This window comes from Betta splendens, chromosome 6 (genome assembly GCF_900634795.4).
Source record: "Betta splendens chromosome 6, fBetSpl5.4, whole genome shotgun sequence".
Taxonomy (NCBI): Eukaryota; Metazoa; Chordata; class Actinopteri; order Anabantiformes; family Osphronemidae; genus Betta; species Betta splendens.
Genome location: NC_040886.2, coordinates 5,496,143 through 5,511,540, shown reverse-complemented (window position 1 = coordinate 5,511,540; position 15,398 = coordinate 5,496,143). Strand labels below are relative to the sequence as shown.

Sequence of the window (15,398 nt, the reverse complement as noted above, 5' to 3'; positions counted from 1 at the left end):
TAACCGGGACGAACCTAAATTATGTTTGTGATTAACCATTTGATAAAATGTGCTTGCAAGCACATTTGTAGAATTCTACCAAATTTTAACACCCAATAATGATCTTTCTGTATTGTAGTATAAGGCTATGACTATGCACAAATAACATTACAAAACAACAACATAAAACAAAACGTACAATAAATGTTTATATTGCAGACGTTTATATTATTTAATAGGTTTATCTAATTTATCTGTGCCTGCATGCCGTCCAGCAGCTGAATGGATTTTTTTTATTTTTCAGATAAAATAACACAGAGATAAGTAATGTAAAAGCAAATTCTAAGTTACAGTGTGCTAGTCTTAAACGTAAATGAATACCCAGGAGCTTGAAGGTTTAAGTTTTCAAAAGAGACTTCAAAAGATATGCTTAAAATCCTGAGAGCTATGTATATGACATTCAGGTGTAAAAGACCAGCTTGCTCTTTAAAGACATATTTTGTTTTATGTGAAACAATGAGATTCTCTGTACACTCATAAGATAACAGTTAGTGTTAGTAAAAGTATACCATATAATTTTCATACTTTTAATAATACTGTGTGCATTTTTCTCATTTCAGGTTCATCAAAATGCTTTTCCCCAAATACATTTAGACATTTTAAATAGATGTCTGTTATCAGAAGTTATCCACCAATATTGCAGCAACTAACAGTTCATCTTTCTAGTAAAATAATATGATTGCTAATACTAACACTGCCTTTTTGCTTTGATTCTTAATGTTTTTACATAAGAAGAAACCACTGGCTGCACACTTTGGATCCCAGATGGTTGATAGCAGCCCGCTTTCAGGCTACAGTCTGTTGCTCTGTTAGGAGAGATCTGGTCATGCGGAGTACAAACTCCAAAAGCTGCTTTATTATATAATACTGTCTGTACATCTCCTATGTTATACAACACAAAAAGTGCATTAAAGCAGTCTGACTAAATTCATCAAAACAAACTAAAACTGTCTGGATCTCTGATCAGTTTCTCTATGAACATACGATAATCTTTTCATGTGCAAAAAACCTTCAAATAATTTCCAAAAACTTAAAAAACTAAACAATTTGCCTTACTGTACATGCCAGCCAAAATAAAATAAAAAACACTACCATTTTAAATACTTTTTCACTTAATTTTGTTTGTTCAGATTATGCCATTTTTAAGCTCGAAGTAGAACAAAGTTTCAAGATAAGGTAAGCAGAAGGACATGATTAAACATAAACAAATTATTCTGTTATAATAATCAGAAGACACAAAATTAAAACTACAAGCAAGTTGACAGGGAGTGAAGTTGACCTCAAACAAACATAGCCAGTACTTACCATAGTAGTAGATGCAGTGTTAGTACAGTATGTTGACTAAATTCTATCTACAAACATTATGGTAAATAAAGCACAAACAATTAATGTTTTAAAAAACTTTTATTTACTCATTAAATTGAAACCAAAACACCAATTTCAAACTTTAAACACAAAAAGATTTCTATTGCATTTCCCTATCTGTAAGAAAACACATAGATCGTTATGACTGTATCTATCTATATCTGGCCGAACACAGTCCTCTCTTTACTGGGGCGCTGATGACCCCAGATAACCTGCTGATAAGAACAGGACAAATCCTACATGACAGAAAAAAATCACTGACGCTGCAGAGTCCAGTGGGTTCCGGTGTACACGGTCTTTGTCCCTGACGCCCCTACTTGAACTGATTGTCTATGAGGGTGCCCTTCATCTTCGCCTTCTTGGCCTCCAGCTCAGCCAGCTCCTGCAGCCTCCTCTTGCTCATACCCTTCCTCTCCAGCTGTTTCTCGATCACTTTGGCGTTTTGCGCGTACGAGTCTGCCACCTCCCTGGCTTCGATCTCCTCCTCCTCTTCGTCTATGGTGGACACTGTCACGGAGCTGAACTTGCCCATGTCCTTGGTTCGCTTTGTCATCATCACGCGGACTTTTTTGGGAGCCTCCTGCTTTTGGCTGTAGACGCTGATGTTACCGAAGCCCTGTCCGGACTTCACCACTGCTCCGTCTACGATGAATGTCGCCTGGTTGGTCTTCTCCTGGTGCTGGTAGAAAAGAAACAGGCCACACTTACCGCATTTTTTGCGGTACTGCTTCTCGATGCCCTCGGCTCTCTTGATGTACGTGGTTTCGCTCGCATCCACGTTGCAGAACTTGTGAGCGTGTTTGCCACCGTCGATGACCCTGGCTCGGTCCCGGGGCCTCATGGGCAACTTCTCAAGCTGGCAATCAAGCACCAACACCATCTGGCCGCACAGGCAATAGTAGACGTGAAGTGGCTTTTCTCCGTCGTCATACTCCTCTCTGTCCCTGGTGTCCGAGCAGACAACACTTCGGGACACAACCTTCGGCATGTTCAGCCACGCAAATGTGTACTTTTAATACCAGTGTTGAAACACCACCAGCCTCACAAACATTCTCCGTTTAAAACGTAACTCTCGACGCATAAGTTCCTGTGTGCCGCTGCTAGGATTCCTACTAGAAACTAACGCAGTATTTTCGTTCCGCTGAACCCCTATTAAAACCGTAGCCTTCAACAACCAACATTTGTTAGCTGTGCCCACCAGTGAAGTTTTAGAGCATTACATTATTTTAGTTTGCAGTGCTACCGCTACAATCTGAGAGACAGTTAATTGAGTTTCTATGAAGTTGTGCAAAAAGTCAACACCAATTAACTACCCACTGATATTATACTATATATACACACACTATATATATCCAATATATAGTGGATATAAACCTACCATTGTCATGGGTGGTCCAAAGCTTTATTTTGACCACTTCACAATTCATTTTAGTTTGTCATTCAGCAACACAAGGGGAAAATGTGCAGATGTCTCACACCTTCAATAGCAGTCATTAGCTGTGGGGGTGGGGGGGTGGGGCATGGCTTTCTTAGCCAATTATGGTGGGAGGACAACCAACTCAATAATTCAGAGCAATCTAAAAAGCAGAACAAGTGTGGCAAGACTACAGCCTGCTTACATGTCACAGCTATAAAAGGTCACCAAAACATTAAAACAAAGAATGCCTTTTACATTAATCAAATTTATTTCAATTGTTAAAGCCACATACAAAAGACACTACTCCATGGATCACGCAAATTTATCAGGTTGTATTCACAAAAAGGATGGAAGTGCTCATGCCATAAACTTTTCACTGGCAACAGCTGGCATCACACGTCTTGCCTTTGCACACGCAGCCGCCAGCACACTTGCTGCAGCCGGATGGGCAGCATGGGCAGCAACCTGATGAGGGGAGAAAACATGTAGTTGGATGAAAATTAAGAGGACAATTATATCTCCCAATAGATACGCGCTCCTTGATGCCACACAGAACCTGCACCTTACACCCAGTTAGAATTTGGGAGAAACCTGACAAGTAGGTGAAGCAGGCATTGTTTACACCTCATATGCTCTTACCAATTAGACAAATTAGAGCCACTTGCATAGTAGATTAGAAATTCTGATTGAGAATTACCCACTTTAATACCGTTTTGTCCAGTTCCTATAATGTACTGAATTTTAAATTAGCTCTAAATTATTGTGGCCAAAATTAACTGAAGAAATTTAACACATTAGCATAGCTATTCATTAAAAATGGTGTTGTAACTTACTTTTCTTGCAGCAGGTGCAGCAGCAGTTTGTGCAGGTGCAGGATCCCCCACACTTGCAGGTTCCAGCTAAAACAACACAAGGGATTAGGTTTGCTTTGACTAGTTTAGTAAAATACAAAAGAAATCAATGAGAAGCAGACAACCGTTAAAAACACTTACTCTTGGCACACTCGCAAGGGTCCATTTCTTCAGTTGATGCGCTTCTTTTTCAGAGTATAAAGGTTCTACTTCTGTCTTAGTTGCGTCGACGCTTTGATTGTTGAACGAGAGACTGGCCTTTTTATAGCGTCCTTGGAACAGCAGGGCCGGGTGCAAAAGGCGCCTGTCACGCAGGACGCAGGCACGTGGTAAACGATTACAAAGAGGTGTGCGCACGACGATTTGGGTCCCACCCACACAGCAACGGAGGAATTTCCCAGGAGTGAATATGTTGGCGTGTAATTTAAAAATTGCGTAATCCCCAAGACCCTGGGAAATCTGCCCCCTTGGACAATAAACATGTTTACACCGAGAAAATACATTGTTATATAAAACTGCATAAACCCGTTTATAAATGGACAAAATAAACTGTTTGATTTTCAGGTCACTAAAGATCTAACGTCACTGAAGGGAAACATAGTTTTTATTTTTATGTACTTTGTGTGACCAGTAATGATAGTATAAGCAAAACTAACATGAGGAATTCATGCACTATGTTTATCTTTTCTATGTGTAATATCTGCTTAAACTGACAAATATAAATTTCACGGTGGCTAAAGGGCGGTAGGCTTTAGGCTGCACTGCATGTCTTCCATTAGAGTATTTTCAAAAAAACAGCTTCTAGGCCTAAACTAGTTACATATCATTTGGATATTTTATTTTATTGTAAAACTTAAAAATAAAAACTGTTATTTTGAAGGTCACAAGTATTTCCATAACTTGTGAAAATACTATATATCATCTATATAAATATAGATGATTATAATTATTGTTTTAATCTATCACGAATCTGTGACTTTAATACATATGGGTTAAGGGTTTTACTATGCTGTGTGAAAAGCTGTATTTTTCAGTTGATTAGTGAAAGACAAAAATAGGCTCTGTTGGCTCAGGGTGCGTTTATTTCACACGAAAACAGTCTATGCTCTGTTCCCCTTCCCATTGTTTGGGTTTGTGCACACGGTACAGACAGACTGTCTGCTTTGTTGTCGTCCTCTGCACCCGGACCCGCCTCTTCACTCGGAGCTCGTGAGCAAGTTTGGGTAAAGAAGCGGCAGCAGAATGTTGCATTCATGTACCGCGTGCTGTGTGGAATTTTCATCTTCCTAAGTGAAACAGAAAGCAGCATCTTGTTTTAAATTTCACAAAGATAATTAGCAAGCTCACGTTTACAAAGTAACTATTTAATTTTTATTGGACTAGCTCCATGTTTAAACGGTTCTTTTTCACATTCTTCTACATTTCTAAGACAAATGTAGTCACTACTCTGTAATGTACGAGCATGTGTTGGGAACCTGAAGCCGCATTTGTCCCGTTTTGCACTCGCCACTTCTCGGCTTCATTGAAAAGAAGTTTTTCGCATGTCATCGTCTGTTTGCACTGTAAGAGCTGAGTCAGCTGCGGTCATAGGGCGTGACCTCTGTCAACCACGCAGTGTACAGACGTAAAATATATTCAGATAAGCAGTCACACAGATATATTGATTATGAGTTTAATATTTGATTTATACATGTTGACTCAAATTAGGGACACATTATAGTTACAGAACAACCATCCTGGCTATTCACGCGTTGGTCAAAGCACTACAATTTTTTATTTAATCGATAAAAAATATTCTGATTGATCAAGACTATGATGATTTAAAGAAGCACAGGCCTTTGATCGGTCATATGAAAAAAAAAACATCAAGATGTCACTCTCCACAATTACAAAGTTAAAATTATAGTAAAAAAAGTTGACATGATGACAAGAAATATGACATTGGTATAGATGCTGCATTTGGCTTTTGTTCATTTCTATAAAGGTACAAAGATTACATTTTTTATTACAGTAGAAGATTTATTTATTCATGATTTTGCTTGATGTATTATTGTTTTATTTTTTATTATTATACTTTAGAGATTGTGTAGTAATCTCTGTGTAGTGTAGTAAAAGTAGTGTTCTTACCTATGTTTGTATATAATTATAACTGTGTAGCTGTTTGGACATTAATATCCATTTTGATTTATAATTTGGATTCACTTGTCAAATGCAGTTTCAGTATCTTTAATGGAAACCGAAAACATGTGATTGGGGTGTTGTTGGGGTGAAAAATCTCATGATACTTTAACTATTAAGAGGAAATGCAACAAGTGTGGAATCTTAGATTAAAAGCAAGTTAAGGAGTAAAGTAAGAACACTTGTGCTAGTCAGGATTACTGTCCTCATAGACAGACACAGACCTTTCATTTTAGCCTGAAACCACTTCTTTATTTGCACAAGCGGTAATTGATGGTATAAACAAAATTATTTTTACAGATGGTTTTATGATAAACAAAGACAAAGACTCATCAGCAGTGATGATGAAGAAGGAAGAGAAGGACTGCAGTGTAAAAACCTAATGAGGTTCAGTAATTATTGAGACTTATTTAGTCTGATGAGAAGGTTTTGTTGTTGGGAAGTAAGTGATGCTAGACTGCACAGAGAGGTGTTGTTTTTGTTCACCAGCTCTAGAGGGAGGCATCAACACATTTAAATTTCTTTAGGAAAGTTTCTGTACTTCTGCAGGTTGTGACAGGCCAGGCTAAAATCAGATCATTGTGTCTAAAAGTCAACATCAAATGTAGAAAATATAGTGTGAACACAAAAGCCTCTTACAGTCACTGTAATAAATGTGACACTTTTGAAAAAAGTGTAGAAAGCCTGTGGACAATGTGTATATTTAACAGAATTAATCGACAATGTGAACAATGGAAAACTATAGAATGGACAACTACACACTAGAAGGATGCATGCAACAATGTAAATCTTGCAAAACAAATAAAATTAAAGATCATCAACCTCGGGTAAAACCAGAGCAACGCAAGAAAACCTTTTAGATCCTTTGTGCAGGTGTCGTCTTCTTCAGCGTGTCAGGAAAAGAGTTCACATCAGACGCTTGTGTTTCTCGCTCACTGACAGTTTGTGACACGTCACTGCCCATGAGACATTTGTGAGCGTGTCTGCTGGAGGAGTTGACCCGCGGACTTCCCACGACACAGGTCTGACTTGCATTTTCAGGAGCATGGAGCGATTTGACTTTTTCTCTCCTGTTTAAATTCACACATGTGACTATGGCTATATGCATGGGATGTGCATGTGGTAAACGTGCTGGCGTGCAGCGCGTGTTTTAAAGGGCAGACAGCTCAGGGAGGAACTCGATCCTACAGCCCAGCATGGGACGGGGTACATGGACGGCTGCTTTCCCATGCATGTCATTACATTTATTTATTTATATGCATAAAACAGATCTATTTTGACTCAGAATAGGCCTGACACGTTGCAATGTTTGTCATGTAGATACAGATAATTTAGGAATAAGATAATATATACCATATAAATACATTACACTTCAAAAGGTTTATAAAAACTTCTCACGCTCCTTTAGCTGGAACTGATTTGGTCAGAATAGAGAAAGATCATTTCCCTCAAACTGCATGGAAATCATGAGAAAGTGACTGGGAGATTAATCTCCGTCTGCTACTGAGCCCCTTCATATTTGCTGAGCATGCCGGGGTCTTGTTCCACTTGGACTGATGTTTGAATCATCTCAAAGTACTTGCTGCCCCCCCCTCAAAAAAGACACATATGCATCTGCTGCTGATTCTTCGATGTCTTTTAAAAATATTTCAAGCTGTACAATCACGTTGTCAACGCCTGAAACAGTTTATTCACCACTAAACTATCTGTAATTAGGCCACAGGCGTTCTGTTGCTACTCACATGCTCACACTGTGCAGAGAGGAAAGAGGATCTGGGCACTTTCTAGGAAGTTTCACAAACCACGTGTATGGCCCAGGTCAAAGCAGAACAGTTTCATTAACCTCTTTAAGCCTGAGTTCAAAAAGGAAAATGTGATTTCTTGACATTCCAAAAGAAGAAAATATAAACTTTGCAAATATACGTGTAGCTGTTTTTTTGTCTAGATACTTCTTTCAGCATTGTTGCCTACAGGCACTGGTATCCAGTGCTTCATTTATTTTACTTACAGATTGTGCCATGGATCATGTGCTGAACATCGCTGACCATTATATCTTCACACCGTATGTTTACCCATCCACATGGCCTGAGAATGATACTCTGCGTCAGCTAATCAGCCTGTGGGTGGTGACCAACCTGGGAGCACAGCTGATTTACCTGGGCTTTGGTGCACTTAGCTTCTACTATGTGTTTGAGCACAATCTCATGAAACACCCACAGTTTATTAAGGTAAACTGCCCCACATTCTATTATAATTGAAGTTCTTTTGATGTTCTGTTGTCCCAAACATTCTGTCTTTTATCACATGGCAGAACCAGGTAAGAAAAGAGATTGAACTGGGTACTGTTGCCATCTTTTGGATGAGCTTCCCCACAGTGGCCCTCTTCTTCTGGGAGGTCAGGGGACACAGCAAACTTTATGACAACATCAGCAAATCAACTCTGGGTGAGACAATTAATTTAAAAATCAATTGAGATGTAAATTCAAACACTAAATCTGGCCATGATTACATTACTCTCATGAGCTCGGCAGGTGGAGAAATAATTATTCCTAAGGAGACCCATCAAAGCACTGTTTCTGTTTTCAGGTTGGTCTGGAATGTTCCTGAGCATTGCTGGTTTCTTATTCTTTACTGACATGTGTATCTACTGGATACACTGGTGCATGCACCATAAGAGTATTTACAAGGTGAGCTACACTTACACCCAACACAAAGCTGCTTCAAACTACATTTGTAGATTAAAAATGAGCCTAACAATATTTAACTTAATATGAACCAACATCTGCTACCAACTGATCTAAATGCTTAGATGCATGCATGCAGTTTACAACCTATGTATCAAATATCTGTTAAGGGAGTTACAGTACATTTTAGCATTTTTTATACTTCGTTTTAACCATATATCTTCATGCCTCAGACTGTATTTTACTAAAATTTAGACTGTTCCTCCTTCTCAGTACTTACATAAGCAACACCATATATTCAAAATCCCTACACCATTTGCCAGTCATGCCTTCCACCCACTTGACGGTTTCCTGCAGAGCTTACCTTACCATCTATACCCGTTCATCTTCCCCCTCCACAAGGTAGTGGTCTGGATCCGGCTCTTTACTAAATACTTATATTGAATATACTGTATATATAGCATATTTGTAAAGTCAGATGTGAAATTTCAGGTGTGGCAATGCGGCAAATGTGTATGCAAAGTAGATCATGTTCATTACTCACTACGTTGAATCAAGCTGATTAAACCTTTGCTTAAATAGAATTCTAAAAACCATGATTTTCCCCAAAGTGGAATGAATGTGATATTTGAGATATTTACCTTACAGGGGATCTACCTGTCACTCTTTGTCTTTGTCAACATCTGGACCATTTCCATACATGATGGAGACTACCGCATACCTGGCCCTTTCATATATCTAATCAACGGTGCTGCTCACCACGCAGATCATCACCTCTACTTCAACTACAATTACGGACAGTACTTCACACTCTGGGATCGCCTGGGGGGCTCCTACCGGCACCCCTCGGCCCTGCTGGGGAAGGGGACACATGACCAGATTCGTGAACTCATGGCAGAGGCTGCACAAACACAGCGATGACATTTGTGAGTGTAGTTAGTGTATTCATAAAAGATGTAAGGTTGTTGCTTCAGCTACACAAGTAGCATATATTGAGTTTGAAATACCAAACTCTAAATATACATCATGCCATTTATCTTGGTGGTGATACTAACTAAATTATAGCTGACATTAATAGGATGTAGAAAAAAAATTTCAAATAAAACTGATTTGCCCTAGTAAAATAACCTTTATGCATAATCTGTCAAAGGTACAAAAGTGCCAGTTGAATACACACATACTGTATACAAGAAAATTGAAATAAAAAAACATAATTCCTGCTTAGCTGAACACTGTAAATCCCTCAAGACAAAATGAAAAGCAGTCAAAATCTAGTATCAATGTGCACAGCTCTTTCAGGTTCCAGTACTTGGCGTGTTTTCATGTAGGCTCTGCAGGGCGAGGTCGGTCCACTTCATCTCCTGTTCTTTTACAGACTCTGTGGATCCACCATTGTCCTGCTCAGCCTCAGGCAGTTCATTCTGAGTGGGGAGGGCAAGATGCCATAAACAAAATGGAGAAAGCGCTCATAATATGCATGGACCTATGTTAATTCTATGACGGTGGAAAAACATGGTGTCATGACAACTAAAGTTCAGAGAATGTGATGCCCGATTGAGAATGAGTCCAGCCTTCCAAATAAAGTAGGAAGCTTTTATCTTTTAGAGACCTTGATTAAAAAAAACAAACAAACAATATTTAAATTGAACTGTAACTATAACATTTTCTATTGCGCTTTTTCTACAACTTTAAATAGTAGTAAACGCTAACACTAATTTAAGTGTAACTGGAATTACCAAAGGGATGGTGACATCTTCATATGGAAGCTTGTCTTCCCTCCAAGCGTCATCAGTGAGGTCCAGGACTCTCCCATCTCTTTGGATTTCACTGTCCATCCTCTTATTCGGACTCCGTAAGTACAACGTGCACTCACGCCAAGTTAGCCTCAAGCTAACGTATACACTGTGGAACTAGGTAGAAACAGCCAATTACCAACTGTAACCCTGATAAATATAAAGTCAAGAACCTGAGCACTAAGTAAGTAGTGCGCAGTTTACCAGTGTATTAGTAATGTTGTAAAACAATAGGTTGTCAGCTTGGATTTCTTGAATACTTGTGTACCTGTTAAATACACAGAGCGTGGACGCGGCTATTATACGAAAGAGAGCCGTCGCCTGGGAATGACGTAAGTGATGGTGCATTCCCTTACCCCGAAGACAAACCCAGCCAAGTTCCATATGAAAATTCAGGCCCAGCTATGCCAGTTGCGACGCGAGTTGTGACAGTCTTCTATAGAAGACGGGGGTATTAAAACCTTAACAATCAATTGTTCAAAACAGTCAACTGAAAACAGCTTTTACAAACTGATAGGTCGTAGCTACGTCCTACACGCTGAAAAACATTCTCAATATGTTTGCTGAGTCATTGACAACTACCGAATATTGTTTAAATTAATAAGAATAGGGAAAACCCCGCCTATATTTATTTGGCCCAACAGCTATTGATTACAACATTCCTGGCAAGCGTAAGCGTGAGTTCCCGATCACTCCGCCTAACGTTTCACTGTTTCCATGGTGACCCGAAGCTTATACTGGGAGCCCTGCGTAAACAAAGCAGATTGATCCGTTGGTTGAATTACTGGCTTTGCGTAAAGGTAGGCTAAATATTTTTATTATACACTTAAAACACCCTTCCTTTGTTTAGGTCACAGATCAAGTAAGATTTTGAAACCAGTATTTGAATTGTTTTTGGTAACTTACTTCGTTAGTTCCTTGTCTCTTCAGCAGTTTATGTTTTCTAGTTTAGAAAACATGGTGTGTTTAATGTTGTGCTGAACATCCTGAATTGTGATATGAGTTTCTTTTGATTGCTATTGCACAGATGTCCGCTACTCAAAAGCAGCAGGCGGAAAATGCAAAAGCGTGTGCCAGCCCTGGAAACCCAGTTTTTTCTCCTGCATGGTGACTCCAGCAGTTCAAGCAGTGCGACGACTGCCCAGGAATCCTCTGTACAGGACTACTTCTAGTGACTATGGCCTTCTTCCTCCTACGTTTGAAAGCTCACCATGTACTTTCCACCCCAAATCCCAAAGGTTCTCTGAGGAGCTGGGAAAGAGTGGGATGTATTGTGACAACTCATTCAATACAGCCCCAGATCGAAGCAGAGTCTGTGACTATCCTAATTTACAGCATACCATTTGAATGCAGAGTACCTGACTTAATGGAAAAGTTGTGGATATGCAATATTTTCAGTTAATCTGAAGTTTATGCCAGTGTAAAACAGTTTGAATAAAAATATGGTCTCTTCAGTGTGTGCACAACGTTTCCATTTGATTGTGATCTAAACTGTATTGTGACTGATAATATTAGTAATTTGAGTGCTTAATCACTGCCACACAGAATACACTGCATGATCTGTCCTAAATAATATTAATAACCCAGTTATAACCGAAATATTAAAGCTATTATTCTATAGAACACAAAGATCTGGATCCTGCTGTTACTCACATATGGTTATTTTATTATTTAAGAAATTATAAAAAAATGTCTACTTTAATGAACAGTGGATTTTCTTACAAAAAATTGAAATTGATTGAAAAAAAGTGTCATTTAAGAAACTAAATGTCTAGCTCTGGTTAACTTATCAGAAATCCCAGATGTATAGTAATGTTTCTTGTTTTATTTTATATTACTATACAGAGTAAACATTTTGAAGTTAAACATTATATATTATGTGCGTCTTCAGCATAGTTTTACAATGACTTGATTACAGTTCCTGACCGCATTCAGTTCATATAAACTTGTGACTGCTGTGAGTTGCGTTTATGTTTGTGGAAAAGTTCAGCTTCAGCGCATCATATAACATTAAGATGTCAGTTTTTTTAGTCTCTCTTTGTGTGTTTTGTCACTTTGAATAAAATCACACCTGTTTGAAGCACGTTTGTGTTGGTCTTCGTGCACATTTAGAACAATTACGCATTTTCATCAGAAAATGATACTTGTTGCTTTCTAAAATCTCCACTTTCTTTGTTGAGGATGTGTCCCTCTGCCTAAAATATACGTTGTGCATGTTTAAAAACATATATTTACATTATAATAGGTTTAATATCAACAAACTAGCAGGAGGAGACCAGCATTCCCGAACGTGGACTTGTATACAACTGAAACCCTCCTGTCAGCCTCGCCTCTGCATCAACAGCTGATGATGACCAACCTTTTACCGCTAGCGCTCGATGCTACGGAATTAGCGAGCAGCTAGCAGCGAAGCGTCATTAAATGTGTAAGAGTCACATGAATGTGTCGTTTTCGTTTCCACAACGGTGTGCTGTGTTCTGTAGACAGGGCGTGTAAATGTGCCTCCCTTTGTCACCGGTGACGCGATAGTAGTTTGTCCTACTCTCGTTAGCTACTAGTTGTAACTTTCACAGTGGAATCAGTGGAGGAGATACAGTGTCTGTCTGGGTTAATCGGCTAACAGCTAGCGCTAGCCGCCACACAGCACAGGTCGGCGTTAGCTGTCCGCTTAATGAACAACTTTGGTCCGTCTCTCTTGCGCTTGAAGGCTTGTGTTTTTCGTGCGGCAGTAACGTAAGTGTGTGTGTCCATGTTTAAATTAAAACTGTTATAGTTTATTGACGAAATGATACGTGGGAACCTGTAGGACCTGGTTTCAATTTTAAACTGCTATGTTTACAATGCTTTTTGGTGGGTGGCTAGCTGATTGGCTAAGCAGCTAACTTAAAGGTTTTGTTTGTCAACAGCACTGAAATGTCTTAGAACATTCGCATAAAGAAGTTTACTGCTGGCACAGTGGCTTTCTACTTTAACAGAATAACATTATGGTAAAATAGCAAACAGTTTAATACTAATAGTAGATAAAACCCGTATGGTTTGGGTTTTCCTGTCTTTACTACTTCACTTTCAGAGTTGACCCTTTAAGTGTTGTCGCTCGCGTCTATACGTACGTGTTTTCTTATAGCTTCTGGCGAATGGCGATTAGTTAGAGTAACAGCTTTGTGAGGTTTAACCTGGGAGATATTTACATTTTGTCCTTTCTCTTTGTGCTTTCTTCCACAGCTTTTACATCCCATGAGAACATCTGGATCAGAATTTTGTGATTATTGTGATGACCTTAATCATTGCATCCCTGACCTAAATTAAATACATAATATTGCTTCCCGACCTAATACACATCTCATCCTGGAAACATTATGATTATCTATTGTGAACCCACCCAGCCCGATGGACAAGTATCCCCACAATCAAGCTCTCCAAATGATATGATAGTAGCCACCTGGATCACTTTCTGTGCCTGCAGGAACCTTGCACAGGTTCTGCTCTTCCTCGCCTCCTCTACACTACCTTCCTCTCATTCTGGGAGACACTTGCAAGTGTGTCTCCGGCACTGGAAATATGGGTAACAGCTGTGTGTGCCGGGAGGATAGTGATTTGGAGGACCATCACCATGGGTCTTCAAGGGCCCCCCGAGGACAGGCAAGGCGGCTGGATCATGGTACAGGCGTTAGGTTGTTGATGCCGTTGAGGCTCGGAGCAGTCGACCTAGGGACCCGGTGAGGCCGCCACGCAGAGGGCGAGGGGCCTCACGAGCCACGGCGGAAAAAAACAGAATGTGGATGGTCTTGTTCTGGACACACTGGCTGTCATCAGGACGCTTGTGGACAAGTAAGTAGAGAATGAAAATATAATAAGTTCTGAAGGTGACAACAGCACACAAATGAGCATTATGATCTTGTCATTTCCATGTAATTAAGTTTTTTTTAAAAAGACATAGTCTCCCAACAGAACCATCATTTCTGTCTGTCTGTCATAATTCAGTATTCTACAGTGTGTTAACATAGGCAACGTTAAAGTGAGAGAGCAAATGGTTTGCAATCGATCCACTGCTTCCATCTCTGCTTATCCCGTGCTCCACCTTATTCTGCACTTTTGAAGACATAACAAAACAATGATATTGCTTCAAATCCTCATAACCAAGCTGAAATTGTTTAACTTCACTTAACTACGACTCCCACAGTGCTCTGTAATGAGTGTGGATCACAGAAGAAATTAACTCTGGGAATACTGAAATGACAGAGATTGTAATACTTTTGAAACCTACACTGAAAAAATACAAGACGTATCTGGCAGAATCATGTCAACTGACTGGAAAGTCAGGCACATTCTGTATGGAGGTGAATTAGAAGTCCTCTAAGCATCTGCCTGCAGGTTTTTGTTCTTTTGACCTTTAGCAAGTAAAATTCTTAAGAGACAACATTATACAAGTGCATAAGGGTTTCTTTTCTCTTTTTGCAGACATAATTTGCTGCAGTGATGCTTCTTACAGCAAAGCACCTTTTTCCCCGATTTCGTCTGGCAATGAAGTTTCATTGTCTTCTTTAAAAAGCATTGCAATTGACCTTGTGGGGTTTTAAACCACCTTTAGATGTGGTTAAATACAAGTATAGGTGGGACGGTCATTGTGACTTGATTCTCATGACTGTTTCATCGCACCTTTTCAGTTCTTGTGCAATCAGGCCACTTATTGAGTTGCATGTACCTGTACTGTCATATGTAGCTTGGATGTAAAAGTTGCAAAAAAGGTTTTTGTGACTAAATCTCGTTTGAACCCTTCAAAAAAGTGCTGTCTGCTATTACATAACATTTTTAATTTAGCTTGAACTGTTGTTCTGTGACAGTTGTACTAATTTGTGACGGGCAAAGAGATTTCATTGGATCATGTTCAACAACATGAAGTGACCCCATTACAATTATATGATTTTCTTAACCTTACTGTGGGATAATATTACTTCCCATTGCAATTACTGCACCAGCGTGAAGCCAAAAGCATAAATCATTATTTGTATTAATTCCAACCCAGGATTGTAAAAGCTGAACAGGTACTGTATTAGATGGTCTCTTACTGAGA

The 15,398-nt window shown here is 39.3% G+C and overlaps 5 protein-coding genes across 9 annotated transcripts in view; 2 read left to right on the top strand and 3 right to left on the bottom strand.

Annotated features, from left to right (window-relative positions):
* Positions 1-1,424: 1,424 nt before the first annotated feature.
* steep1 (STING1 ER exit protein 1) lies at positions 1,425-2,523 on the bottom strand. The gene has a single exon (XM_029153113.3). It carries the CDS (start codon positions 2,390-2,392, stop codon positions 1,718-1,720), a length of 675 nt encoding a protein of 224 aa, XP_029008946.1. The 5' UTR covers positions 2,393-2,523; the 3' UTR covers positions 1,425-1,717.
* Positions 2,524-3,066: 543 nt separating this feature from the next.
* Positions 3,067-3,972, bottom strand: mt2 (metallothionein 2). Its single transcript, XM_029153225.3, has 3 exons — positions 3,814-3,972; positions 3,655-3,720; positions 3,067-3,286 (listed from the first exon to the last, which is right to left on the bottom strand). The coding sequence occupies exons 1-3, from the start codon at positions 3,836-3,838 to the stop codon at positions 3,195-3,197; spliced, it is 183 nt and encodes a 60-aa protein (XP_029009058.1). The 5' UTR covers positions 3,839-3,972; the 3' UTR covers positions 3,067-3,194.
* Positions 3,973-6,737: 2,765 nt separating this feature from the next.
* LOC114857847 (lathosterol oxidase-like) lies at positions 6,738-9,661 on the top strand. 2 transcript variants are annotated; one of them, XM_029154725.3, is made up of 6 exons: positions 6,738-6,872; positions 7,861-8,078; positions 8,162-8,294; positions 8,437-8,537; positions 8,808-8,936; positions 9,183-9,661. In XM_029154725.3, the coding sequence occupies exons 2-6, from the start codon at positions 7,869-7,871 to the stop codon at positions 9,453-9,455; spliced, it is 846 nt and encodes a 281-aa protein (XP_029010558.1). In that variant the 5' UTR covers positions 6,738-6,872; positions 7,861-7,868; the 3' UTR covers positions 9,456-9,661. The 2 variants fall into 2 exon arrangements, with proteins under 2 accessions (XP_029010558.1, XP_055365689.1); XM_055509714.1 differs by lacking the exon at positions 8,808-8,936.
* Positions 9,644-11,048, bottom strand: anapc13 (anaphase promoting complex subunit 13). Of its 4 annotated transcripts, none has more exons than XM_055509717.1 (3): positions 10,684-11,048; positions 10,271-10,444; positions 9,644-9,955 (listed from the first exon to the last, which is right to left on the bottom strand). In XM_055509717.1, exons 2-3 carry the CDS (start codon positions 10,367-10,369, stop codon positions 9,830-9,832), a joined length of 225 nt encoding a protein of 74 aa, XP_055365692.1. In that variant the 5' UTR covers positions 10,370-10,444; positions 10,684-11,048; the 3' UTR covers positions 9,644-9,829. The 4 variants fall into 4 exon arrangements, with proteins under 4 accessions (XP_055365692.1, XP_055365691.1, XP_055365690.1 ...); XM_055509716.1 differs by having other exon boundaries at positions 10,596-10,754; XM_055509715.1 differs by lacking the exon at positions 10,684-11,048 and adding an exon at positions 10,532-10,674.
* Positions 11,049-12,702: 1,654 nt separating this feature from the next.
* rspry1 (ring finger and SPRY domain containing 1) overlaps positions 12,703-15,398 on the top strand; it is a 10,740-nt gene continuing 8,044 nt past the window's right edge. Inside the window, 6 exon segments of the mRNA XM_029153862.2 lie at positions 12,703-13,060; positions 13,550-13,847; positions 13,849-13,999; positions 14,002-14,067; positions 14,069-14,089; positions 14,091-14,155. Coding sequence (XP_029009695.2) covers positions 13,684-13,847; positions 13,849-13,999; positions 14,002-14,067; positions 14,069-14,089; positions 14,091-14,155 — 467 coding nt within the window. The 5' untranslated portion in view covers positions 12,703-13,060; positions 13,550-13,683.

Bases quoted from the DNA above. Each gene is read 5' to 3' on its own strand.
- mt2 (XM_029153225.3), bottom strand. From the start codon at position 3,838: ATGGACCCTTGCGAGTGTGCCAAGA. The intron at 3,721-3,813 runs GTAAGTGTTTTT...GTGTTGTTTTAG, and splicing joins CCCTTGCGAGTGTGCCAAGA to CTGGAACCTGCAAGTGTGGG. The intron at 3,287-3,654 runs GTAAGTTACAAC...TCCCCTCATCAG, and splicing joins CTGCACCTGCTGCAAGAAAA to GTTGCTGCCCATGCTGCCCA.
- anapc13 (XM_055509717.1), bottom strand. From the start codon at position 10,369: ATGGACAGTGAAATCCAAAGAGATGGGAGAGTCCTGGACCTCACTGAT. The intron at 9,956-10,270 runs GTAATTCCAGTT...CTCCCCACTCAG, and splicing joins AAGATGTCACCATCCCTTTG to AATGAACTGCCTGAGGCTGA.
- steep1 (XM_029153113.3), bottom strand. From the start codon at position 2,392: ATGCCGAAGGTTGTGTCCCGAAGTGTTGTCTGCTCGGACACCAGGGAC.
- LOC114857847 (XM_029154725.3), top strand. From the start codon at position 7,869: ATGGATCATGTGCTGAACATCGCTGACCATTATATCTTCACACCGTAT. The intron at 8,295-8,436 runs GTGAGACAATTA...TTCTGTTTTCAG, and splicing joins CATCAGCAAATCAACTCTGG to GTTGGTCTGGAATGTTCCTG. The intron at 8,538-8,807 runs GTGAGCTACACT...CCTCCTTCTCAG, and splicing joins ACCATAAGAGTATTTACAAG to TACTTACATAAGCAACACCA.